The 26,818-nt window shown below is 40.4% G+C and overlaps 1 protein-coding gene across 1 annotated transcript; it reads right to left on the bottom strand.

Annotated features, from left to right (window-relative positions):
- Positions 1-7,119: 7,119 nt before the first annotated feature.
- On the bottom strand, positions 7,120-23,780 carry GNB1L (guanine nucleotide binding protein (G protein), beta polypeptide 1-like). Its single transcript, XM_009888120.1, has 6 exons — positions 23,665-23,780; positions 23,371-23,496; positions 21,206-21,368; positions 17,495-17,593; positions 12,491-12,706; positions 7,120-7,581 (listed from the first exon to the last, which is right to left on the bottom strand). Exons 1-6 carry the CDS (start codon positions 23,778-23,780, stop codon positions 7,315-7,317), a joined length of 987 nt encoding a protein of 328 aa, XP_009886422.1. The 3' UTR covers positions 7,120-7,314.
- Between the last annotated feature and the right edge of the window lie 3,038 nt (positions 23,781-26,818).

The raw sequence follows: 26,818 nt of genomic DNA, 5'->3' as shown, positions 1-26,818 counted from the left end.
TGCCTCACTGAGAAAGCAAGTGCCCTTTTACATCTGTTCTAGCCTGAGTTCTAGCTACAGAATTTCGTAGTTCCTGTATGAACAGCCCTTAGTGGCCATTGGTAGCTGCAGAAGGAAAGGGCATGTTTTCCTGCAACCCAGTACGCTCTCACTGATGCTCGTTCTGGTAACTAACCCACCGGTGGTTTCAGTGGGCAGGGCAGGACACTTCTGGTGTGGTTGGGATGTTCTGCACCTGCCTTAACAGGGTAATTGCACAAGTGCTTGGGTACTCAGACTGAAGTCCTTGGGCTGTATCTGTAAATTGCAAAAGGAAGTTAAAAACAGAATAAATAACATGTAAAACTTACTGAAGCACCTTCATGTGAGGTGTTTGCACTGTTGTTTTTTTCAATGGTTTTAGCTTGGCTGATGGACAAGGGCCCTGCACTTGTGTTTGCTTTTTTACTCAGCTTGCCTAGTGCTCCCATTGTCCCTCGTTCCGGGGGGCAGACAGTTCCCCTTCTCCCTCAGTGCTTCAGCCTGCCTGCTTCAGCTGCCTGTGGGCTGGGGTGTGAGCTCCAACAGTGGGCAGGCAGAGCGAGCGCTGGAGCGGAGGGGTTGCAGGTGAAACCTTTTGGTTCCTGTCCTCTTAAAAGGGCAGAGGAAGGCTGGTGAGGGGGTGGGGGGCAGCAGCCCTCCTCCCAGGCTGATTTTATTTGAGTGCTGCCTTTACACATTTCTTTTATTTCAGCAAACATGAAGTGAGTCTTTCATTCTATTCCCTTTCCTGCTTGCTGTCAACTACTTCAAACCAGATGGGCTCAAGAGATAAAACTATAAAGACTCAATGTCTCTATTTAGCATGATGCCAAGTCTGCATGCCATCAAAATTTCTGAGGAAAAAAAACCTGAAAAGACAATACTTACCATAAGTATTATGTTAAAAGCAGCCTAGATGTTTTTTCTGTGAACGCAGACAATGAATCACTGAGATTTCACATCAGCAATTTTTTTAATTACCATGAAGACAAATGCCATGTCCACATTCTCTGCCATGTTTAAAGTTATTATGTAGGCCCAATGCACCAACTTTCCTCCTATCTATGTCAGAACATGTTTATAGCAAGCAGTGCCACGGGTACCTGGAAAATGTACCTTTGCATGCATGAGACGCCAGAGCTATGGAGCAGAATAATGGCTTAGTATTTTAACATCGCCTGAGCTAAGCATGATTGGGATCCATCAGCCCTGCAGCTGGTAGGAAAGAGAGATCATTGCTGTCTAGAAAGTGCCAAAGGATTTCTGTAGGGTTTTTTTTGCCCTAATTTACATATACTGTGAATAAAAACTAGGAGGAAACAGCATCCAGCTGTAATCTAAATCTAATGTAACAGCTTTTTTTTTTTTTTTTTTTTTATAACTTGAAATGTAATAGACGATTGTTAGAATTAATATTTTTTCACTTCCATGTCATTCCTCTTTAAGGAGATAGTCTGTACTGCTCTGGGATGGTTCTTCTGCAGTGCATGTGGCTGCTTCAAGACCTCAGTCCCTCCCACTGCTATCTCCAGTGGCACTGTAACATTTGGCATTATGACTGTTCATAGTAGAGAACTAAATACATGCTCCTCTGAGTGAGCACAGGCTTATTTAGAGGTGTAGACTGGAGTTCACAGGATTTACTAGTGGTCCAACACCTTTAAAAAGGGATGATGGTAAAAGCAAATACTTCTGAAACTGAAATGAGCTGGTGTACAAATTTAAAAACACAGACCTATCACTGTATGCTTGCTCTAGGTACTTTTCCTCCCTGCCATCCTTGTCCTTTTCCCATAAGGAATCTGGCACCTTGCTGGAGGTGGTTTGCTTCAAGGCCCTTAGTGTTTTCCAGAATCTTTGCATCATCTAATTTACAAGAGCAAGCTGCTGCTTTGTTTTGATTTGCCCCGTCACCCCACTTTCCCCTCCTCTTATAATACTGAACTGCAAATCAAATTCCTCTGAGATAAGTCAGAATAAAGCAGTACACAGTAATGCTGATAGAACATACAGATGTATTTCATACCATTCATCAGATGAGCAAAACATTCACAACTGAGAGATGATGTTGCTACGATCCCAGCTGTGTGGTTTAATAATACATTGTAGTGTCAAAGTTTTTGTGATGGATTGTATTGAAGGGGAATAAACCACTAATAGCTAAACTAAAATTTACTTGGACATGAACATTAAATATATTTGGGGGTGTGTATCACTACTAAAGGTATTTCGGGGGGTGTTACTACTCTCGAACAAAATTCTTAACAGGCTGAGTAAATGCAGCTGATGATAGTGTTACAAATGCATAGGGGAGCAGATGGCTCAACCAAACAGACCTGTTGTTTCGTGGTGTTTGATAAGGGGTGGTGGTAAATAAAGCCATACACAAGAATGGCTGTGTGACTAACCAGCTCAAACTCCAGCTGCTGGTCTGGTCTTGACTAAAAGGGGCCTACAGGAAAGCTGGGGAGGGACTCTTTATCAGGGGGTGTAGTGATAGGACGAGGGGTAACAGTTTTAAACTGAAAGAGCGGAGATTTAGTTTAGATATTAGGAAGACATTCTTTACTGTGAGTGTGGTAAGGCAGTGGCCCGGGTTGCCCAGAGAAGCTGTGGCTGGTCCATCCCTGGAGGTGTTCAAGGCCAGGTTGGAGAGGGCTTTGAGCAACCTGGTCTACTAGACCAGGTCCACGCTTTGATGTTGTTGGCAAGTTTCACACCTGGCATGCTTCAATTTAAGTCTATTTTTAAAGTTACTTTTCTGTCTGATAGTGCAGACATGAGGGTTTTTTGCATTTTATTTTGTACTTTGAGATCCTTAAATGAATTGCCAAAAAACTAGTAGGATCTTAATTCTGGATAGTTTTCTTGAGGTTATATAAATTAAAAAAAGCTCCAGCATGCTTCAGAAGAGTAGGGCATGGATTTAACACAGCCAGGTTTACTTGGAAAAATTACTGGATACTACAAACAACAGAAAAAACATGCCTTCTTCCTTAGTCATTGCCATCGCTTTCTTGGTAGCAAACTGGTCGTGCTTAAACATCAAACTTTGCGTCTCAGCATTGCTGTAACATTGTCTAGTATTAATCCAAGCAGTCATATGCCACGTTTTATGTAATGATCCATACTTTCACACCACAGACACACAGCCAGAAAAGGAAACACATTGATTTAGCGCTTGGTAATCCTTGTTTAATCCCCAGTCCTTTGGTTTACATCACTAACATGGCTTCTGCAGTAGTCAGTGTTCTATCTTTGTTCTTGGCAGACTGAATTAAAGGAAAGATTTATTAATTTGTAAGTTGGCTTTGTAGATGCATCTTAAATGTGCTAAAAACCAAAGCGGTCCAGAAGCCAGTATTGACTTAACTATAAAAATCTGCTCTTTAAAACTGGAACCTTTGCAACAATCCGAGTCCAGCTGCAAAGAGTAATTTATTTGCTTACTAATGCAAGTGCATTGTATAGCGCTAAATTTAACAACTGCCTCATTGCAGGCCCTCAGTCTACTTCCTTTTTTACTCATTACTACAAATACAATTAATCTCCTCTTTCCTTGCTCATCTACACCTGCAATGCTTTATGGCTCATGTACTGATAAGAGAAAGGGGTTGGAACTAATGGATTCATTTGCAAAAAATGTTAGAAGGTCAGAGATCACCATTCATTCCAGCGGTGATAAATATTCCATGTAATTGCTGCACAAATGCTAGTGTTTGGGATTTATTTCTATTAGTTTATGAATGCTGGTTCCTTTCTTCCCTCTCACAGTGCCAAAGATGATGATTATTGGGAGGAAGCCTTTTGTAATAATTTAGCTGTCACCACCTTCACTCCTGAATCCTTTAGGCCAGGTACGGGCTAGCCCTGTTCCTCTCTGGCAGGTGAGATTCCAGAGCTAACTCCAGCAGCTTAAGGTGGCTCCTCACTCACAGCCTTCCTGCTAGCAAGTCAGATGAAATCTTGGCTGATAACCATGCTCATGGTACAATTGTAAAAAGCTTTATTTTAATTTTTTTTTTCCCAGAAAAAAGACTTGTTAATTTCCTAGATGCAATCAGACAACTGTATTGTACAGTCTACAGCAATATAGACTGTCTTTCCTGTTGGAAATCATTCTACTTTGGGAAAGTCCAGGTCAGTTCCTTAAACAAATAAACTTTTAGAAGACTGTAATTCATGTTCAAACTATGGCATTTAGGCTCAACTTTAAATCAAACTAATGTAGTCTGGTTGCTCATTTCAAGGAAACTATAATGTAGAAAAAAAAATCCTTTTACTGAGTGTTTAAATAAAATCAGTAGTGATGTACAGTGTTAATGAATTAATTGTTGTAATGTGCAAAAGTGTCACATGGATAGTGCTTTGGTAATGGGAAGTAAATAAGTATAGGATGGGTCTGTTCTTGCAAACAGATCTGCAACATGTTCTTCCTCTTGACGCTGATGAAACGCTTACCTCTGTGTCTGTCTGCTAGTAAGATTACAGATGCAGTTCATGCCCTCATTTTCAATTTGTGTTTGCATGACTGAGTTTATTTTTAAATCTACCTAGTCAGACAAACATAAATATTTAACCCCCAGCAAAGGGCGGTAAGTTCGATGTGAAGGCATATAGTAATCTTTAGACTATCTTCCAAAAGACCTGTTAGTAAATCTAAACATCCCTTGTGAATTAATTTAGACACCAGCATTGACAGTAAATGGCATTTTTCAGAGAAAAGAATATACTCAAGAATTCCTAACTTTCAGGCTCTGACCTAATAGCATTTTTACTATGACACAAGGTATTAATCCATTCTTCCTAGGGGGAAGATGTGATACTGTGCCCGTATCATAGAATTTGCATCAAAAGTTATTTCCTACCGTGGCTGTAAGATGCCCAGGCCTTCATTAAAGACACATTTTGTGTCCTGCTTTGGGACCTGAGGTCTAGCACACAGGAAGGAAACGCTGGGTGGGGGTAACTGTGAGCCAGCCCCACAGCCAACCATGCCAGGAGCAGAAGCCAGACTGCGTCAATGCCTTGGAGCCTCCCGAGGGCCCTGCAGCATTAGGTGCTCATAACTGGCATTCAAAGCAAGAGGTGTGCTGAGCATGGAGCTTGTTGCTTAAAAGGTGCAGTGATTACACAGGTTAAAGTACAGGGCACTCTCTGCTGAGCAGATGGAGACTTCAGTTCTACCACTTATTTAATATTTAACTTATTTATTTATAATCTAAGTGGAGAGGAGACTAAAGTGCAAGCATGTATCCACTGGGTTATGCCCTATTAAAAATAAAGTGATTGTGAAACTCTGCTGATACAGCAGAATTTCACTAAGTTCTGCTTGCACGGCACCACTCAAATGGGAGACGCCAAACTCAAGGGTGCCTGACAGGCTTCACGTGTGGTGCAGTACGAGACAGGACAGCCAAAAGGAATTCTCTGCAAACTCCCCATGACAGGTCCTTGGACCATACATGACAATGTTTTCCATATTTATTTGTTTGTATTTCTATGTTGATTCTGACTTACTTTAAGAAAGGGGAAAAAAGAAAAATAGGTTTCTTCCAGCAGTAGGTTTGTGGAGAAAGGCCCCGTCTCATTCGATAAGGCTGCTCTACAGCATAGGTAGCTCCTCCTCTCTGTGGGAGGTGGATGATGGGTGGAGATGGAGCACTTACCATCTATGCAACTCTGTCTGGTCGATGTAATGACACCAGCACCTCCCCTTCACTCAGGAACACTCAAAATTAGGCTTTAACTTTTAACTGCAATGTGATCCCCCATGCAGCTACTGAATAGTAAAGAAACAATCAAAGAAATGCATTATTTAAAGTGCCCTCACACTCCAAAATGTGTAAGGCCAAGTTTTATTGCAAAAAATCTGGCAGCAGCATCCTGTTTCTGTGTTTTAATGGAAAGAAGATCGGCCTCAGTGCTTAAGACTTTTAGTCCAACAGTATTCTCTGCCTGTAAAGCACAGCTGGACAGCAGACCCAGAGCTTAATTTGCTGGTGTGTTTTCCCTGAAATAATTTCTGAAGTCTTTTGATGTTGCTGTTCACTACAATTCTGGAGACTTTTCCTTTGATGTCCAGCTCTGTACAGAGGCAGAAACAACTCTTTCCAATAAAGTATCAACAGTGCACAGCCAGGACACAGAACACTTCAGTTTGTAAACCTGAGTTCTAGCTTCCAGGCCACCTCTTTTTTTATCAAACTGGCCCTTGCTAATTGCTTCAGCGGGACAGTTGTAACTGTAACTTTGTGACTGAATACAACACTAAGATGGCTACGAACAGACTGTTGTACATCTAATATGCTTTAAAAGAATGCAAATGCTGCTTTACGATTCAAACAAAAAAACCCCTTCATGAATGAATTTCAGCTTCTATGACTGTAGAGATGACAACTTAACGGAGCCTTTTGCACTGTGTGGATAAGGATTTATCCATGCAGTTCCCCTAAATGTTAATGGGACTTGTGCAGCTGAATCCCAGACTTGCCATGCTGAAACTTACCCCTAACTCTCCAAGGAGAAGGGCGCTAATTGGATTGCTGAGTTTAAATCCTTCAGCTAGTCAGTCTATGGAAAGGATTTAGCGCTGGCTCTGTAAAAGGCTTTACATAGCTTTGCAGTGCAGTGCAGGGGAAGATTTTTTCCCCTTTCTTTCCTGTGATTAATTGTGAGGCTTGAGGTGACAGGAGACATAATGAAATTCATAAATGCCAAAGGCCGTCCCTAGTCACATTCCTGGCTGTTGGTTTAAGTTAGAAACTGACAGAAGTGTGAACAAATCAAGCTTGGTCTGATAGCCTTTCAGTTACAGGGAAGAAAAAGTAACTGATAATAAGAAACCACTGGAGGTGGTTTAATGGGTATAAATTTTCAAGAAAGAGTGGTATTTTACACTGATTCAGATTCTTGGATATATAAATGACTTACAAACAGATATATTCTGCCCCCACCGCAGTCTGAGGGATTCCAGTCCTTTTTTACCACAGAAGATATTGGCACAAGTTATTTAAGCAACCTGCCAAAGAAAAGCTGTTGCAAAACCTGTAGCAGAACTCATTGACTTGTTCTGTGTCTTCGTTTGTGACTGGCCTTGCTTTGCTTGTTATGCATTTTAAAAATCCACTTCCCTCTCTGGAAAACAAAACTTGCAGCTTGAACAAGCAGCATAAGAATTAACCCAGAACTCTTACTTCAGCCTGAAAATACATTCTACTGCTTCCCCACATCCAGGTGTAAAGAATTGCTCCACCAATCCTGTTTTCCTAGTCTATGACAGTGCAGAACATGTCACGTTTGAGTATATATTGACCAGATACTGATGCGGTGATCTTTTGAGCCAGCTGCCAGTAGTCTCTCACCGGGGTTTTTGTGATCTGAGAAGGACACACAATGGACAGTCGCTGTGTGGTAGTCCAGCACTGCTAAGGGCTTCATTTTTTTCCAGCCAAAGATCCTGATGCGATGATCCCATCCTGCTGTTGCTAAAATCTTCTTGTCTGGACGGATGGTGATACCAGATATGCCAGCGTTGACAAGTTTGTGTGTTTTGTAAACCTGTGTAAGAAAGTTATATATGAGCTCTAATTGTTTAAAACAAACAGATGAAATGTTTTGTGATTTTTAGAAGGTATAGTGCCCACCCATATACATAGGTATCACATGGGCAGTATGGAGCTTTTCACCACATGGTGGATGACGCCTTAAGTGAGAACAATTATAGGCAGAGATGAAAAAGACCTTAACTTGAGCCTATCTGTATCCAGCACCATTCTCTAAAACTAAAAGCAGCCCTTGCATGTTTTTAGTTTATATTGCATTTAAAGCTATTTGTATTCTGTCACAAGTGAAGCTCTGAGTCAAGGTTTTAAGAACCAGACTACACAGCTTTGCTCTTTTCTTCCAGCTATTCCTGCATGAGCTGCAATGTTCAGAGCTATGGCCAGATATTTTCCTTGCTTCTGCAATATTCCCATGCTGCGATTCTGAGCTGATGTTTAAACTACCTGCTACTTTACTTCTACTACTGTGGCCCCTCACAAAAAACCCAGTAAGCTGTGGTAGCATTTACCACAGTCTTGAGAAAGGAATGCTTCCAGGAATTAGGTTACAGTGTCAGGAAATCTGTATTTCTAGTACTCCTTCCCAAGAGACTTTTATTTACACCAAATTCCAAGAAGGGGATTATGACCAAGTTATTGATTTCAATCTTGGAAGCTTTTTGTTACTGTTTGGAGACTACTGGGGCACAGTTTCTGAGGGGCACAATTAAATTGGAAGGCATTTAGCTTCCTTCAGGAGGCACTGGGGCTGCACAAGACTGAGGCCTTGGGAAGCAAAGTTTTCACTTCACTGACATGCGTTTCCCCTGAAGCCCTGGGGAAAAGCTCAATAAAATACACTTTCGCTGTTCTCACCTCAGATAACTTGTATTAGTCAGCGGTCTACCTCTGAAACACATACAGTATACGCACCAGAGCGTGTGTGTGTGTGCATGCACACGTGTGCATGTTGAAATAGCCTAGCTTTTGTCACAATGCAGAAGAAACCTTTTGCATGTATGCTGACCTTGAAGTGCTGTTATTTATAAGCACAATTGGAAATGATACATTAATGCCACCATTCACTTAAGACTGAATGTGTAACTATCTTGTACCAAAGCTTAATATAATTCAGTGCAGGTTTTAATACGCTGTGTGTTGTTTTCTGTTTTTCTGAGGCAGGAAAGGATTGACAAGCATGTTACATCTGAGTAGCTTTCCTCCTCGAAGGACATTCTATGATGCATGGTTAGTACAGGATTATAAAGAATATATTCATTGCAGATAATTTTAACTATAATACTGGACGTATGAAAACTAAAACTCCAGAAATGCTGGTCAAAGTTGGTTTCAGATGCAGTTGAACGCATCTTGGAATCTTACAGGCACAAAGCTATAAGCAATTCTTTTTCAACTACGTAACAACTGCCCAGCTACTTACTCAAACAGCGAGAGATGCACAACTTGATGAGAAAAAAAGGCTAACTGAAACTTGATGTGCTTCTTGCACGCTCTGTACATTCCCCTTTTAAACAGCACCTGATGAATATGTCTACAACTGATTCAGAACAGAGGACAGCAAATTTTGCTCAAGCCTGATGAACAGTATGAGGTTGTATGTGGACCTTTTTGTGGGGCTGCTACCGTAAAACCTGTGCGTTTTGCTAGGACGTATGTTCTTCCAAACTCCCCAGTTAAGCTAATGTAGTGTGGCTTCAGTGAGATTTTTGTTGGCGTATGCCTACTGGCAAGGGAAAGATTTATTACTTACATCACCAGCCTGGCAAACGTAAGATGGGCCTTACTCTGTAACTGAGATTATTAGCTAATGGCTATAACCAATCCTGGGCGTGGTGCTTCCCATCATTACTGTCAATTATGTGGGCAAGATCCATACAGCAAAATCAGGGTACCTGGGAAAAATTGCATGTCATCAGCAAGCTACAACTTGAAAATGAAGCCTATAATGGTGATGCCTTTTGGCTATGGAACATGAGGGAACAGTGGGCATTTGTGCATGATCTGCAAATACAGGACGCGAGAGAGAAAAACAAAGCAGAACAACCTGCTCGAGGTATATGCAGCCAGATGAAATCCTAGTGCCCAGGATTTGTGCCATCCAGTCACTTACTGTAGTCAAACGCATACCAACATCATTTCCTAACCAGAAAACCAGCTTGTAATTAAGAAAACAAAGAGGTAAAAACAGGTGAGCTGCTTTCAGCCAGTCATGACCAAGGACACTTGCATCTACTAGCAGATGCATTAAGAAATTTTGCCATGCTGAGGCCAACAGCTATTCACCCCTCCTTCCCTCCTTAACGCATGCTATCTATGATTTTTCTTTTTTTTTAATCTCCCTCTCTTACACCCAAGTCATGTCTTTAAGCCCTATTCTTATTAGAAAAATAGCCAAGACAGCAGCAGCCTTAGCTTCAGCATTTGAGAGAAAAGCCTCAGCAACCCAACCAACAAAACTTGTGTGCATACTTATATTACAGCTTATAGAAATTTATTTTTCTTGTCATATACAAAGGAGCTTCTGTGATTATCAGATTTTTTAGTTCTGCTTTGTTTATTCACCTGCAGAAGCTGTTTACCTCCTACATCCTACCACAAACATCATCACATAATTACACTATCTTGTCCAAATCAGAAGGCTCATAACCAATCCAGTCATTTGCTACAGTGATGATTTCAGCAACTTTCTTGTAGAAGACAATACACCAAACTTTCCCCATAGCAATAAGCTATGAAGTTACCTTCATCATCTATTCATTGACACATTGGAACACTGCCACTTAAAACAGAGCTGAAGTACCATCATTGCGTCATTATTTCTCCAACGGCAGATAGCTATGTACCACGTTTACTTATTAAAACCTTTTAGAATAAAAATAATGTGCCACTGAGTGGCTTTCCAACATCTACTATTACCTCAGGTACCTGGAATGTCAGGGAAAAAAATCCCCATCTGGTTTATATTATTAATGCAATAGTGGAAAAAAACTTAATCTATGTCCTTGACAATCTCTAGTGGTCATATGAAAGATGCGTTTTATTAAAGCGTTCACACTACGCATGAAGCACAGAAACATTACTTTCAGTTTATAATACTTGGCATTTAATTTTTTTCTGAGAAAAGCTACTATCTCTCAGTGTGATGTGTTGAAGACGTAACTAATCCTGCATCTCTTGGGAATGTGAATACCCTGTGGAAAACAATACCTGGAATATTTCAGGTGAACAACTGTTTATTTTTCCCATGAGTCATCCCTGTACCCCTGCATTACGGTTAACTCATAACTGAAGTGTGCTGTGGAGAACAGTATTTTCTTTGAATTTAGGAAAAAGCTATGCTATAATTAATATGAAGGAACAGCTTCCTCTCCAACACCAGAGTATTTGAAGCTTTAAGAAGCCTGTCATGATGTCAGATTTCTGACACCTTGGCCTTAGAAAACTAGCCTCAATACCAAGTTTCTTACTGGGACTTATCTACTCACCTTCCTTCTGCTACCCTGAGCTAAGGACACCAGGTACAGAGGTGTGCCAACAGTGACAGAAAGGCTGGGCCAGGGGGAGGGAAAATGTGTCAAAAAATACCAAACTATGACAATTATGTACCAGACTTGTTGAAACTCTTCTTTAGCACATTTGCTTAGCACGCCTTTGGTACTTATTCAGAGTCTAGAGTGCCTCTTTTACTTCATGTCTTATTGCTTATTAAAGCTCAGACGTTCTCCTTGGTGAGCATCGTGTCCTCCAAACTTCATCTCAGTGGGGTGCATTTACACTACATGCACTGGGTCTTAGTGCCTGCCATTCAATACTGCTACATCTGTGGTGATGCTGAACAGATTATACACCCTCACAGTGTCCCCCAGGTGACACGTCACTGTTGGCTGTCCAAGCATTTGCTTTTTTCTTCCTGTAACACCATTCAGAAAACAGCATTAGCTTGCCAAACTACCTAAAAAAATCTCCAAGCTGGAAGAGCAATTGCTGTTCTTCCATGAACTGGTGTATCCAGCAGCTCTCTTCTCAAGGATGACATGGGGGCAGAGGGGCTGGTTCAGGTCCTCTTCATTCTGTGTTCAGGGGACAACTGCCACTTTAAAAAAGGTTAAAGCACTCAGCAGTGGAGAGGCTATGCACAGGCCGGTTTAATTTTCATGAGCCTTATTTACACACTTCATTTCCACACCTAGTTAAAAACCTACTTAACCCCTTGGCACTGTTGGAACACTTGCTAAAGTTGTCTAGATTAAGCAATATTTATTGCCATTCACTAGCATAGCCTGAACTGGTGATTATGAGACCTCCTTCTAAACCAGTCTTTCCAGGTATGTGTATCTCAGATACGCACTGATATATCCAATTAACTTATTTTCTCTGTCTCTGGCTCTAAAGGTGCCAAAGGAAGGTGGTTGCCTAAACCTCATGTCCTGGTGCTAGCTGGGCTACTCCTACTCCTTTTGTTTGTGAAGTATTTCATGGAATATTTCTGTCTTTCCCACAGTGCAAAGAAACCTCTATCCATTCAAGCAGAACCTTTGGAAAAGCAATCCTTTGTTTCTCATTTTTATAACTCATTTATAATGTTTAGAACATTCCGAGAGCTGAATACTACTAACGTGATAAATGAAGATACAGAGGCAATGGCTTGAGTAATGCTAGGCTTGTGTGCCTGTTGCGACTTTGGTAAAACCAGAAACATGTGAGAGAGGTTTTTTTCTTTTTTTTTTTTAAATCCTCACCATCTTTTGCTAAGTCTAGTCACATAGCACAGACATTCTAACCAGTCTGTGATTAATTAGCTAGAGATCTGCAACAACTCCTCTTCATGACTAAATATTTTTTTAGTCTATCAAACTGTTAGTGCAAAGTGGGATAAATGACACTAGAGGGCCAATGATCCTGACCTGGAGGTTCTGTTGCTCATTGAGGCTCCAGATGCTAAGCACCTTTTCAGATGAGCCCGAGATCCCCTTGGCCTTCTCCGAGTCAAAGTCAAGGCTCATCACTGGCTCCTGGTGGCAAACAAGTTGGCTCAACGCTTTTCCCGTTGACAAATTCCAAAGGACCACTGATCCATCTTCATAGCCAGCCAGAAGCAAAGGTTGTGAACCACAGTTGAGCTGATCAAGAGAAAAGTAAAATTGTTTGAAAAGTAAATAGTCTGTTAGGAAAATTATCATCCTGAAACCAGGTAGGTTTCAGTCCAAGCACCAGGAAAATAAATGAAAATGCTGACTGGTATAGAAAAGTTTAGAAGTCTGAACGTGAAATCTTGATAGTCCATCCACTTACAGAAAGCATTACTAGGTAGCTGCTGACATGCACTTACGATTTTTATATCTACATATAATATTTTATGTTTTATAGATACAATACGTATCTAAAACATACATATATATACACATATGGAAAATTTCTCTCTGAAAATCCAAACTATTGCTCTCTACCACATGTGAAAAAAGGCTGCCTGAAGTTTTCAGAAGTTTTACTTCATGGCCTGAACTTTGCTTGTGCTCCTTAAAAAAAAGTACTGAGCGCAGCTGAGTTACTATCAAGTTATACAAACTCTTATGGACCCTGAAAGAGGTGCCATGCTTAAAGATCCCAGTTTCACATTGCCAAGTGTAGGATTACACACAGGGATCGTTTACCCAAGTGCACCACAGTGCTTAAAGGTAAACACTGAACCTCTCGTCAGGAATCTCTGGGTGAGTCACCAAGGGGTTAACGGGCGCCCGAGTCCCACTGTAACCAATTGAAAGCTATTTTGATTAATGATGTCACAGGCCAAAGGGCATGGCACCCTGGGCAGACACCTAATTTATTTAAGCCTCTGAAATAACTCAAAGAAGGGAACATTACTAGATTACATGTCACACTTAAGGAAAATATTCATCATTGCTCCAGCCAAAAGACTAATGACCCCGTAAGCAGTAACTGGTTAAGTGAGTGAAGATGCAAATCCCTAATGAAAATCAACCAAAAACCAGGCATCTGTTAATGCCAGTGATTTCTTTAATGGGAGAAGAAACAGCAAAATAGACATTGGGATTACAACCACCTCATGCAGGGACATCTTACCCTAAGAAATGCATCCAATAGCTTATTCAGCTCTTTCCAAACATTGTCTGATCCTACAGGATTTGTTTGCTTGGTATTCAGTTCAAAATAAAGGTAAAGGACATTTATAAAGAATTAATTATTGGCATCACATTGTTCAATGAGGTTCTTCAAACTCGCTGGCTGTCAACGTCATGATACAAATCCGCAGTGGCCAAAGGCTCACTGCCTCTATTAATGGTCCAGACTATTCTCCCACTGGTTATTATTTGTTCTAGGGGGAGTTAAACTAACAAGAGATGGGTGGTCTAGGTAATAAGACTGCTGGGTAAAAGCCTCATGTTCTTTCTCAGATTTATTCAGCCTAAAGAAGTGTTTAAATGTGGAATGGAACTCACTGAGCTGGGAAGAAAATTGCCCCTTAAAAGAGGGAAACTAAGGGGAAGTCCCCTACATCATCTTTCTGAACAGGTCTGCCCACACCTGGGATCCTTCCTGCAGGAGTCTCATTCCTTGCTTTAAGATCCCTTTTCTTTTGAAAAGGTAGGGAGCATGCTCTGGCTAGAAAGGCCCACAAAGAAGGTGTCGTAATGCCCAGACCTGTGTACAATTTTTCTATCAAATTTTTTATTTGCTAGAATAATATAACATCAGAGCAATGAATGAATATATGTCAAATATATGTGAATTAATGTTAGCTTATAAGGTATTTTGGATGAAGATTACCTGGTTTTAATACCAGGGGAAAAGTTAAAAAAAAAAAAATCTGAATGAAACTAAATTCCTGCTTTTATTTATATTTAATAAAGAGTAACACCTTCAAAGCAAAACAAAGTATTTCATAGGTATTTCGATTAAGTTTAAAAAAATCCCTCAGTCTGGGCATAGAGCACCCCCACCCCTCCCCAGTATTTGTACTGATCTTCTATGAGCACATGACTCCTCCAGAGTTCTGGGGCTCTACACAAGGTACAGCTTTCATTAGCCAAAGAAACAAGATATGGATGGGCAGGGTGAGCTCCTCTGCCTTACTCAGAATGGGATGGCCAGATTTTATAGGTGCTCATAACCCTCATTAAGATAAGAAAGACAGGTAAGTGCTCAGCATTATGAGAAATGCCAAGCAAACCCTTTGTTGTTGTTGTGTGCTGTGGATATCTTAGCTTAGATTTGAAAACCAGTGATTTGCAGGTGAGATCTAAGACGTGTATTTTAAAAACTAAGTATTGTTTTCTATGAAATGAAGTTCTCGCATGCTTCTTCTTCCTGACTTTCCCTAACCATATGAAGTGTAATATTTCAATAAGTACATATACTCGAACTTAAAACAATAAAAGCTATTGAAAGATCAGGGGAGCTCTCAGTCTGATGCCTGGACTCACCAAGCAGTGGTTCACAACGACCCATTTATTTCAGTTCCCAATAACGGATACTTCTGGTGAAAAGTCTTCACCATTCATGTTTTGGTTTCAGTGGAAAAATTAAATTATAAATCATTGTTCTTCCTGAGCAGAAAATTTTGTTGTTGCATTTGGGTAACTGTCAAGGAAGGAAGAAAAGGTGATTTGCTGTCAACTCAACAGCAATAATTGCTATAGTTTATATAAAGTAATAACTCTGCGTTTCCAGTTTCTACATGTATTATTCCTGTTGAATTATTTGTTTGCACCATTACGCAACATGATGCCTTCCCCAAGGAGTGAAAAAGAATTAAGGGAAGACTATCCTTACTCCTGCAAATCCTACCCCACCCAATTAGTAATAGCAGGAAGGTGTGAAGCTGGAGGGACAATGTAGTTAAGAATATGAACCTTCAGAAGGAAAAAAATCCATTGAATGGACTAATACATCTAAGGACAGACCTAGTAAAATGAGAAAAAATAAAGTTTCAAACCAACAGCCACTAGCTTTTCAACTGCTTAGAAGCCAGTCAGGTTTAATCTACAAGCCTCAATTTCCTTCTGCTCTATAGTAAAGTTTCTAATTCATGCTGCTGCTGGTAAGGTGTGTTGTTTCCCTCATACATGGATTTTTTTTTTATTGGCATGCAGAAAAATATGACGATACCCAGCTGCAGCCCCCAAACTCTTATTGGACAACAACCCTTAGCATACTTCCTTCAGACTATTATGTGGCTCTCTCCATGTCAGCTTCTGTTTCAACTTGTTAATTTATTGTGCCATAAGCAACGTCAAACAGTCTCTTAGGCAACATGTTGCCCATAACGATGGGCTGGGGAGTGCTCATCTCTTGGGTATGTCTATATTGCCCAATGCAGTAATGTACAAAGAAATCCTGGACTGCCTCTATTCAGGAAGGGGTGCAGCTGGGGTAGCTCGCGTTCTTCTGCTTTTATGGTTACAGGGTTATTCGGCGAGCCACTTACAGCAAAACCACAAAACAACATAGAGCATCACTTTGGTACACCACATACAATTATTTGCCCTTAAGAGTATCCTCCTCCCCCGTTCTTTATAACCGAGTTGCACACATTCGTAAAAGAGCAAATACAGCTGTGAGACTGTACGGGATTATCTATCCTAGCCTGTTGCAGTCTAGGAAGTTGTGGTGACTTCCCACAGCCAGAATTTGCATGGAATAGTTTACCTCTCCCAGTTCCCAGTCCTCTGCTTTATCCCCACTGGCAACAAAATTAAAAACTACATAAAATTAAGACTCTGCACCTGCTCTGCTTCCTAGAGGAATAGCAATATTAATGCATGTAGAAAATATGTCAAGACAGAGGACTTTTTATACAGGCAACAAAATTTTCAACACTGAACATTTCCTCAGTTATTTTCATCTTATTAAAATATGTCCAGGAGACAGAAAGCCCCATTAATTTCATTGAGTACTGAACACGGATTGCATTTTTAGGAGGAACTTTCTGTTCAATAAAAACCTAATCAGTCTATTTAATTTTCCTTCTATTTTTTCCCCTAGTTTTTAATTACAGCATGGGACTTGAACTGTGGCCTCTCCTACTTTTGTCTGAAGTCAGCAACTGAATTCCTCTCGACTTCAGTTGGTACAAGACCTTGAGTGAAGGCACTAAGGCCTCAGATTCACAACTGATTGATAGTTGTTTCAACTGAAACCAATACAAAATTTCAGATGAATCTGCAGGAATGATTAACATACTTGAAATGAGCTCAGATGGTAACTGCACACCTATAACTTATATATGGTCAGGGGGTTAAACTGGGAATCAGGTTTGCCACCAATTCTTTGGAGACTTAGTGCCAATCACCTAAACTCCTTCCTCCCTCTGCTGCCACCTTTTTGTATTACTTGTCTTTCACTGGTGGCACCCCATAAACATTATTTGCTGAATACTCTGCAAATGTGGCAGTTTTTCATTAATGCTTTTATTTACCTTTTTGTCCAAAGTCAATACAACCATAAATATTTTGTTCCTATTGTATGTCTGGAATACAAATGTTCATAGAGTGCTTCCTTGTCCTGAGGGCATTGAAGTGAATGTAACCTGCCATTAAAATCACTGTTTTTAAGTAACCCAATCATTTCTCATCATTCTTAATGCAGCGAGAAACCATATCAAACAACTGGCTTTGGTAAGTCACTCATTTTCCTCTTGATTGATGCAAAAACCGTATCTATCCTAAGGATACAAAGCTTTCCCTGAGCAATTGCAAATCTTCCATTAAAGCTTGGAAAGCTCTGAAAGTTACATTAAGGATGTTCACAAATCTTTCCCCCCTTTAATAGTATAATTACTTGATTGGTTTGATAATAAATCAAAATCCAAGTGAAGAAAGATTCATGTACTTCATATAAAATGAATCACAGGGAAAACATTTCACAATTAGCAGGCGCTCTTGCCTTACCTGCCATAATTTCAGACACATGGGCATGCCCAGCTTGGCACCCACCTCTGGCTTCAAGGTACAGACTGATGTCTTGGATGGCAGCTCCAAAACCTGAACCTGACATCAGGAAAACAAGAGTATTTGGTCAGGCTCCAGGTCAAAATTCTGCTGTTAAAAGCACAAGTCCTTTAAGGTGATTACGGCTAGTATAAGCTCTTCCAGTAAAAACTGTCTGGAGGAAACTGAGGAATGCGTGTTAAAGTTGGAGCTGTAGGGGGATCTACAGCCATCTAAATAAATGCATTCTTTTAGGAAAGACCAGACAAAACTGCTAGAATGAACACATCCTCTCCTTCCACTCTGCTATTTAATCTGTATTATACTCTTGTTTCCATACAGAAGATGATATTGTGCACACACTAGATAATACTGCAGACTGCTTAATCTGAAAGCACTTCCCTGCTTCCTCTCCCTTTCCCCTTTCTCCATCTCTGTTGCTATTTTTTTTTCTAGATTAATTTGTGGACACTTGCATTGTCTCCTCTGTTCTGTCACAGTAACACTGAGCTTGCATGAAAATATAGCCAATGTATAGATCTAAGGTGGATTTTTTATTTATTGGCTGACAGTACTAACAAAATGTAAACCCAGAATTACCTGCTAATGCAGGCTGGAGCGGTGATGGTATACAGGTATTTCTAACACAATCTTGCCTGACCCTATTCAAAACGGGGTCAGACAATATGGTGTTAAACGCCCGCTCTGTCTACATAGCAGCTTCCACTGCTTCCAGCTTCGCTGGAAGGTTTTGAGTCTCTTGATTGACAAGGAAGTGCCTCACTCTGGACTGATTCTCAAGCCTGGAACTATGGAGAAATACAAGTTCTTGGGTATCAAAAACGCGCTTCCAGGAACATCACTGTTTCTCAAATGCATACTTCATCACTAAGGTGATCTTTTATTTTAAGTAAATAAACAATGGTCTGCATTATCTTGTAAAATTAAAGGACTTCAAACATTTGATAAATCCAGTATCAGAATTCAGATTTCAGAATGTGCAAAAGCTCAGCAGTGCTGCTGGACAGCCCCAGCCATGTGAATTTCCTTAAGCATCTGAGATGAGGTATTACACAAATATGGCTCCTCTGGGAGCCATCAATCAAGGCCACGGCAGCTGCGATGGCTTTCCAGTCCCATACCTTTAGTTCAAAGCTTGCCAGAACATCTTCCTATTTCTAGAGGTTGTCAGCTAGCCTGCCAAAAGCCAGCTGCACTCTAGGACTGCAAGTCGACAATGTACTAAACACAATTTACAGAACACTTTCTAAAGCCACTTAGCAATGGAGCAGGAAACTATTCTCCAGATTTGAGGAATGGAGACTACAGCAAAGAGCCATACAATATGTAGACCAAACCTATGAACAGACCAAAGCTTGATCATCTGGGAATTCTGGTTCTTTGGAGCTACACTCTTAACAAGAGATGCTTTTCTCTTGGCAACTTTCTTGCTATCAGCATAATGACCAATTTAGCTATCACAGGAAACGGGCTCTAAATATGAAGATGACCTGCCCTCCTCTTGTGTCTTTCATCACTGGCTCTCCAAAGGGCATTGCCTCCTGGACAAGATTGAAACTGCAACGTTTACGTAATAAGGATAAGTGTGCTGTGATATATGCACTTCTTCAGGTTAAAAGAAAAAAAGCCAAACGAACACTCTTTTGCTTTACCTTGATTAAAAACGGATGAACTGGTACAAGGGCTACAGTTGGGCTTGCAAAGGACAAAGAAAAACACAACGATGAGAAAAGCTTTCTGCAGAAGGCAGGCAGGCATGAGCTGACTATGCTAGACTGACAGTTCCAGAGACTGTCTGCATTAGAGGCAACTGAGCCTTAGAAATAAATACTATTTCATATATTTTGACAACTGTAACCTAAAACTTGAAGTTCTGTGTTTATATTGGTTTTGCTTAATAGGAGAAAGATTTGCCTTTGCCTGAGGTTAATAGTGTTCCTGGGTGGCTAAAACTGGCCACAAGGAAACACACCCTTTTTCTTTTTCACATTAATAAAGCTTTTAACATGTTTCTGGCAAATTGGCAAGAAAACGGCATGTAACTCATAATTGGTGATTTAAATGCAATCATGAACAAATAAATGCCTGTTCAGATCTCATTATTTATGGACTGAACCTGCTTTAAGACAAAATTACTCTTTTTTTGGGCACCAGCCAAGCATAAACACTTATTAAGTCTTAATTTTAATCATAAGCTGCAAATGTACTGTGTCTCACACAGTGCTGCCTATTTGGAAGCACTATATATTATGGGAGCTTATGTGAATTTATTGAAACCTGACACAGTTCTAATGTAAAGGTTCACACACAGAGTGGAACCCTTACCTCAGAAGACAGCAAATCATTATCAGTTTGCAGGGCCCAAGCAAATACATGAAAATGAAACAGAGATGAGCTGTAAGAGACATTGGGGTAAATGTCTTCTCTTTGGATCAGATGATTATTTAATTCATTACCAGAATGTGTGTGTGCACTCTTTGCCTGATGCAAAAACTCTTCTCCGCTGACACAAGAATGTACTTGTCAATTTTGTTTAACTTAAATATTATTGAGCACTGCTGTAAAACGGAGAGAGTTCTTTGTTTGATCAGAACAAGGTACCAGACTTAGAATGGTTGTATTTACTGGTACAGTGGTTGTGTCTACAGGCTTACTCAGTTCTGTAAAAGGCTGAACATTTTGGCTGTGAGCCACCAAAGTACTTAAATATATGCTTAACTTCTGAATAATAAAAGGTTCACGTTTTCTTGCAACACAGGCACCATTCCCACTTATTACTTCGGATATAAAATATGCAACTTTCAGTTTCAAGATACACATCCTATAGTCCAGAAAACCATGTGACCTTTTATGCTCATGAACAATTCACAATTAGCTATATTTCTTTTCATATTATGCCACTTTTTTCTTTTCTTTCGTATTTTTGGTATTTTGATGTCAAGTATTTGAAATAATTTATTTTTGTGTGATGTCCTCAAAAAGTCCTTCAAAGAAAACAAAAATACGATTTCTACAAAGCCGAAGTGGAAATTGCCAACAAAGCTGTCAGTCAGTGATCACTGTGATAATGGGCATTAGATGTGGACTTATCCAGTAGGAACTGAAATGGACCCTACAATTATCTCACACTGAGCAAACCTCTGGCCGCTAATAGTAATTCAACTATTTCCAGCTGAAGTACCAGTTAAAGAATTAGCCCGAGGTGAAAGACCACATACCACATTACAAATCACCTGCGCCTCCCCTTCTCTCAGCAAACAGGACTTTCAGCTTCAGATGGAAGATGAGTACCTCCACCTGATGACAGACTTTCTGACCACTAGTTCCCCAGAAGGACCCTTGTTCCCCTTTAACAGTATTCAGCAGCACCAGAGGAGTTTTCAAAACTCCTGCACATGAAAGACCAGCAGCAGCTGCAAACACTTAAATGTCAGACAAATCTTGGGGTGATATCCTTGTTATTAGAGCATAAGTTATATAATTCAGTCATCTTTCTGGCAGGTAAAATTGGTGATAAGAACCCCCAAAGGTTCCTTGTGCTGCCCTCTCTGGAGCAGAGTATTTAAGAGCAATGATGTTTCCCCTTCAGAACTATCTCATTTCAAAACCAAAACCAATCTCCCAAGCACCAGAAAAAGAGATATTTCCTACCTCCTCCAGGGCTTTGGCTGCCATGGCCATTAGCCAGCGTCCCTGTGCCACCTTTAACAGAGAGCATCTGCAGAATCCCACATGCTCCGTGAAGACAGAATCCGTCACTGCAGTCCGTCCCTCTGCCAAATCCCACAAGCAGATCCTCTGGTCACGACCCTGACTGTTAGAGTAAAACAAGTTCCCCGTGAGCAGCAGGTCTGAGGAAGCCTGGCTTCCTACAGGTTAGTATCTCAAGGTTGGGTCTTTAGCATGCCATAAAGGAGTGAGCTTAATACAGCTTCTGTGGTGGTGTTAATTGGGTCTTTCATGAAATGTATCATGGAGACCACCACCCTTCTGCTGACTGCAAAACTAGCCAATAGGTTCAAAAGTTACCATGAGGAGGGAGGACCTGAGTGTCAGTCAGATACAGTCACAGTTAGTCATGTTTCCTTTTGAAGAGAGACTTGATCAAACAGTTACGTTATTTATACGTGCGTATAAATTTATGAAGTCTCATGAGTATTTGAACATTTTCATAATAAAAATACTCACTTTTTACCACTGATTAGATCTAATTTAAAGGAAACAAAAGTTTCCAGAGAGTAACAGATTTAACACTCTCTCTCCCTAGCAATGAAATAGAAATGTCAGGTGTGTTGACAGCGGAAAGACAAAGAGCAAGACAACAAAGACTGCATCAAAGCTAAATAAAAAGCTACAGTTATTCAGTGGTCAACTTCCCACAGCCACGGGGAGGGCACAGAAGACTGTTATGACTCTGTGTGTGGGGGGACTCAACAGGAGAGGGACTGGCAGTGCTGTGAGTAGCAGGAATTAAATGATGAAATGCTGTGGTTAAAACACCCAAAACCAAAGCACCAGCGGCTGCACCACTGATGTACTAGTGCAGCTCATGCAGAGACTCCTCTGCACACCTCTCGTCCCACAGAAAAGTCCGCTTGTTGGTCCCAGGCAGTTAAGAGCAAGGAGGCCAGACAAAGGGCACAGCATCAATTACTACACATTTACACGATCCCACTGGCTCTGGCACAAAGTACCGCTGTGGAGAAGTTTCCAATCCACAAACCACAGTAGCACAGGATATGTGTCCTATTGTTATCCCCTGGGACAAGGAGTCATCAAAAATCCCTTATCCATTTCTTATTTTAATTAGCAGTATCACCCGATGGAAGCATGAAACCCGAACAGGGGTAGATGCAAATCTATAGACTGTTGGGACTTCTTCAACATCAATACAGAAATTCCCATCTGAGTGATAAGCTGTCACAACATTCATAGCACTGGGCATACAAACAATGTGGTACTGCAAGAAAGAGTTGTGATTCAGCTCTAAAACAGAAAGACAAAAAATACAGGTAACTGCTGTCTTAGAATTGCACTGCTATGTGAGTGAACTGTTATATATATATACACAGCAAAAATAGAGGTATGGAAGAACTCTATAATTATACAAACAATGCTCATTCAATACGATTTTATGGGGGAGAGTGTTGATAATTGTACTTAAGCAGATAACAAATATAAATGCTAATGAGTTCCACTGTATATTATAAGAGATGTCTTCTCTAGATAAACATGTCAGAACACCTCCTAGTCATACAGACACTTTGGCATCTACTCTAGATCACCTGTCTAATCCAAAGTACACAAATCTTCTGACATTCCCTTGCTAAACGAGAACACAAGATATTTTGCAACAAAGCAAAGGCGTACAACTCAGCCTTCTTGCTCATTTTCAGCTTTCCATTCTCCATCTCTGACTCTTCCTTCCTTACCTTTTTTCCCCCTCCCCTCTATTTATAAACTCTTTATATCAATTTTGATCTTCCCTGAGAACTAGTTGTGAAGCATTTCTCAACTTCAGATCCCAGTGTATTTCCTTTACCGAAAGACCTCACCTGATCTCAATGCAGTAATAAGGACACTATGGACCCCAAGTTGTTGTGACGTTGTCTCACATATATCATAAAGCAATTAATTGTATCCTTTTTTCCACTTTTTGTTCTACACTTTTTTTCTGTATTTTTGTACTTCTGTACATTTCTATATGTGTTGGAGAGACTTCCAGTGACTCCAGAAATAAGAGATTTTTTTTTACTTCTTCAATCCTATACATCACAGAAACAAGAATTTCACTGGTTTTTGCCTGCTTTACTAACCTGAGGAGCCTGTCTTTATCACCCATTGTCTCCACACAGTATACAGATTTTCTTCCATGGCCATCCAGTGCTGCATCCACCCTGTGTGTTTTCAGGTTCCAGACATGGACAAACCCATTCTCAGACCTGGCAGCAAGAACAAATGCTTTCAGTGTGACCACTGAAGACAATCTGATAAGACAGTTTTGCATGTTGTTGTTTTCTCCAGATAAAATTTATCTAAATAATACACTTCGTTTTTAAAGCAAATGTCCATACGATGCTCAACTCAGCCAGAAATCCTGGTTTACTTACCCAGAGAAAAGAATGGGCACATCAGGTTCTTGGTTGCCACAGGAAAAATGCAGAGTGTGGACTGCAGCACCAGTACCTCTGAGAACAAACTGTGGATCCGGAGGTGGCAGAGCCATTCGAGCAATGAACTGGGGGAGTGAGAAGATGACACAGATATCATAGAGGATAAGGCAGCCTAAAGTGAAATTGCAACTTTACATATATTCTGATCAGGACATTTGCTTTTCCTAGTCACTTTGCTCTTTGAGTTATCATTATTGGATGTTATTTCTATTTGCCATACAGTTCAGTGTAAAGTGTTTCCTCTTAACATTGACTGATCAAGCAGCTGTCAAATCTGCTTTTTGCTGCATTCCTTCTTAAGCAAGGTAAGAGCTGAGCTGCCCACATGCATGCACCTCTTGTGCACCTGTAAATACAAAATTGTTCAGCTGTTCTCGCTGCTGCAAAACGCAAGAAACTGGATACCCATAATTTCAATGGGCAAGCAATTTATCATTCCACTTAGCCCCTTGGCAAGTCTTTCCCCTTCCTCCCCATAAAAATACTATTTCTGTGCTTCACACTCACAACCATTTACAGAAAAGCATTGCAGTGAACATATGCACTGAAAAGAATTTCAGATGAGACTAGAGTTATGATCATTTTTACACAAGAATCCCAGTAGTCCCAAGTGCTTGAATTTTTGGTCCAAGCACAGTTGCTTGAAAAAAGAAACACTAACTTAGTGACTACTGTTTTAAACATTTTATTCCAAGGGGTTTGTATTCCCCAAAGGATCAATAAAGAGAGATGGATCCTTTCAGCTTTATGTCATTGGTTCAACTGTGGTACAAGTCAGCAAAGAACAGGAGAAGTATGTGAGGAAGCGTGTTGCTCTGTCTAACATGGGAAACATGAAGGACAATTTATTATGAACTCACCAGGACAGTTTGTGGGATCTGACTAGGCTCACTTTTACTGATCTGGCACCTTCACCAAGTATTTCCATTCCAAACACCTTTGCAGGCAGTTGCACACAGGCACCAAAGAAGGACAAGCGTGACTTTTCTGTGTTCTGACTTGCTGCAAATGACCCTCCAGACCTGTGCTGGGGCAAGGTAACCAGCAGCTTCTTTGACTGCAAGTGTTGCAATTCATTGGAAAATGCATTCTAACGCGAATTAAAAGAAATATTTTCACCATGAAAAGTTTTTACTGCTTTATCTGTGACACTACTAGCCGTGTTTGTATTTCTGCTTCTTCCTTTCTGAGCTGGCCTCTTACAGAAAAGGACAGCTTTTGCCACTACAGATGTCAACTCCCATTCATGTATATATTGCACCAGATTAAACAAAAAGTTTTCTCAGTTCAGTAAGGGAAGAGCAGCAGGTGTTTTTGTGCCTGCTGGTTCACAGCAGAGGAATTGCAGAGAATCAGACAGCGCTAGAGCTACCAGTTACACGGTAAATTAAAACAGCTCAACTTTTAATTGTCATCTCACTTCAGTATCAGCTTTTGAATTGTGTTTAATGGATACACTTGCTATTGCACCTCATTAGCAGGTCTACCTTGAGTGTTTATAGATTGGTAATCACCATGGTATCTATAGGTCCTAATTAAACAGAATTATCTTTTAGGACTAGTGATGAAACAGGATTCTTCAGCATAATGTGCAGTTCTCCCTCAATAGCACTGTGTAATTAGGTATGAAAATAATGAGCTCAGTGGATAACCTCCATGTTTTAGCACCCTGACTCATCTGTTTTATGATGTTGTCTGATGATCTAGACTCATGACAGGCTGGAGTAAATTTTCAGATGATTACATGATGTACAGAGGTTCGCCCCCATGATAAGATCCAGCTCCCAGGTGCCTATCTGTAACATGCTTCACCTGCGTTATAAACCTGTTAGACTAAAGGTTTTGTCACCAAAGGTCACCTCTTTGGGACACTACAGCTGCATACTCTTGCCTTCAAAATGACACTTTGTAGAACCACATAAATAAAACAGTAGCAAGTGTGGATTGTCAGAGGAACGGAGTCCATCTTCAGGGTGGAACAATGCTGGGTTACTGCACTGAGCAAGAAAGACAAAATAGAACTGAATCAACCCAGAGGCTATCTGGCATTACAAGGCAGGTTTTTTATAGCATTTTTGTAATTACTGACACAGAAGTTTTTGCTGACAGACAGCAAGTGTGTGCGTGGCTGTGGGAAGGGTTTTACCTGGCATGAAACAGACGCTACTAATGCATGTCTTTACAAGGACAGTATTTCAGAAAAATCCTCAGACCGGCTACAGGAAAGAAAACCAAACTGAAAACATACTTTCAAGCTGTAAGCAAATTAAGTGACTTTTTGCTCCTTGGAGCCTGGTTCTTTGCTTGCTTTTTTGCTAATCAGATATGTGAATCTGGAAATTTGGTTTAATATTAATCCTATGTCATCTTTTATTGGGCTTATGAGATGACTCCTTATTACTTCCCATCATGACTCAGCAGTGTGACATTCTCCTTCCAGCAAGTGCTGGACTATAAAATTGCATCTCTGCTGTCTTCTTCATTCATGAGCTTAGATAAGTCACTTAAGACCAAGATTTAATTAAAAGTTCTTAGGTACCTAAATCAACAGAAAAGTCCCATGAGGTCACAAATAGATGGAAATTTGGTGTACCAATGCCTTAAAACCTCCCAGAAAGCATCCATCTCTACTTTACTTACAGGGATAACGAAATACACTGTGGTATACTGATACTAGTAGATCATGGTTATACCATCCTTTGCTAAGCAGACAGCTACAAACATGCTAAATATGACGACTGTATGATGGTTAAAGCCCCTGAGTAAATTTTTCAAAAGTGCCTAAGTGATTTAGAAGCCTAAGACTCATTTTAAAATGAATTTTCCATCCTAAATCTCTAGGACTTTTTAAAGTTTCACCCCAGGTGTCTGAAAATGAGTTCTCTAATTAGCACAACATTTATTTTCTTGTTAACTCCATCTAGCCTCAGGGAGACAAATCTGTTCTTGTTAACTGGGGATATCTGCAGCAAATTTAATTAAATGAATTTGCTTAGTATTTAGGCCGGTCTGAGAGCAAAATCTGGCTGAAGGGCTTGAATGAGCAAAGTGTAACCTACAGAAGAAAGTTCATTTAAAAGCATCTTAGGGC

Source organism: Charadrius vociferus, unplaced genomic scaffold (assembly GCF_000708025.1).
Source record: "Charadrius vociferus isolate BGI_N301 unplaced genomic scaffold, ASM70802v2 scaffold326, whole genome shotgun sequence".
NCBI classification, from domain to species: Eukaryota; Metazoa; Chordata; class Aves; order Charadriiformes; family Charadriidae; genus Charadrius; species Charadrius vociferus.
Note: the sequence above shows the minus strand (reverse complement) of the source record. Positions and strands in the feature narration are given on the sequence as shown.

Bases quoted from the DNA above. Each gene is read 5' to 3' on its own strand.
- GNB1L (XM_009888120.1), bottom strand. From the start codon at position 23,780: ATGGCTCTGCCACCTCCGGATCCACAGTTTGTTCTCAGAGGTACTGGT. The intron at 12,707-17,494 runs GTAAGGCAAGAG...TCTCTTGATCAG, and splicing joins TGTGTCTGAAATTATGGCAG to CTCAACTGTGGTTCACAACC. The intron at 7,582-12,490 runs GTCAGGATCATT...TTTCTTACACAG, and splicing joins ATGAGCAACAGAACCTCCAG to GTTTACAAAACACACAAACT.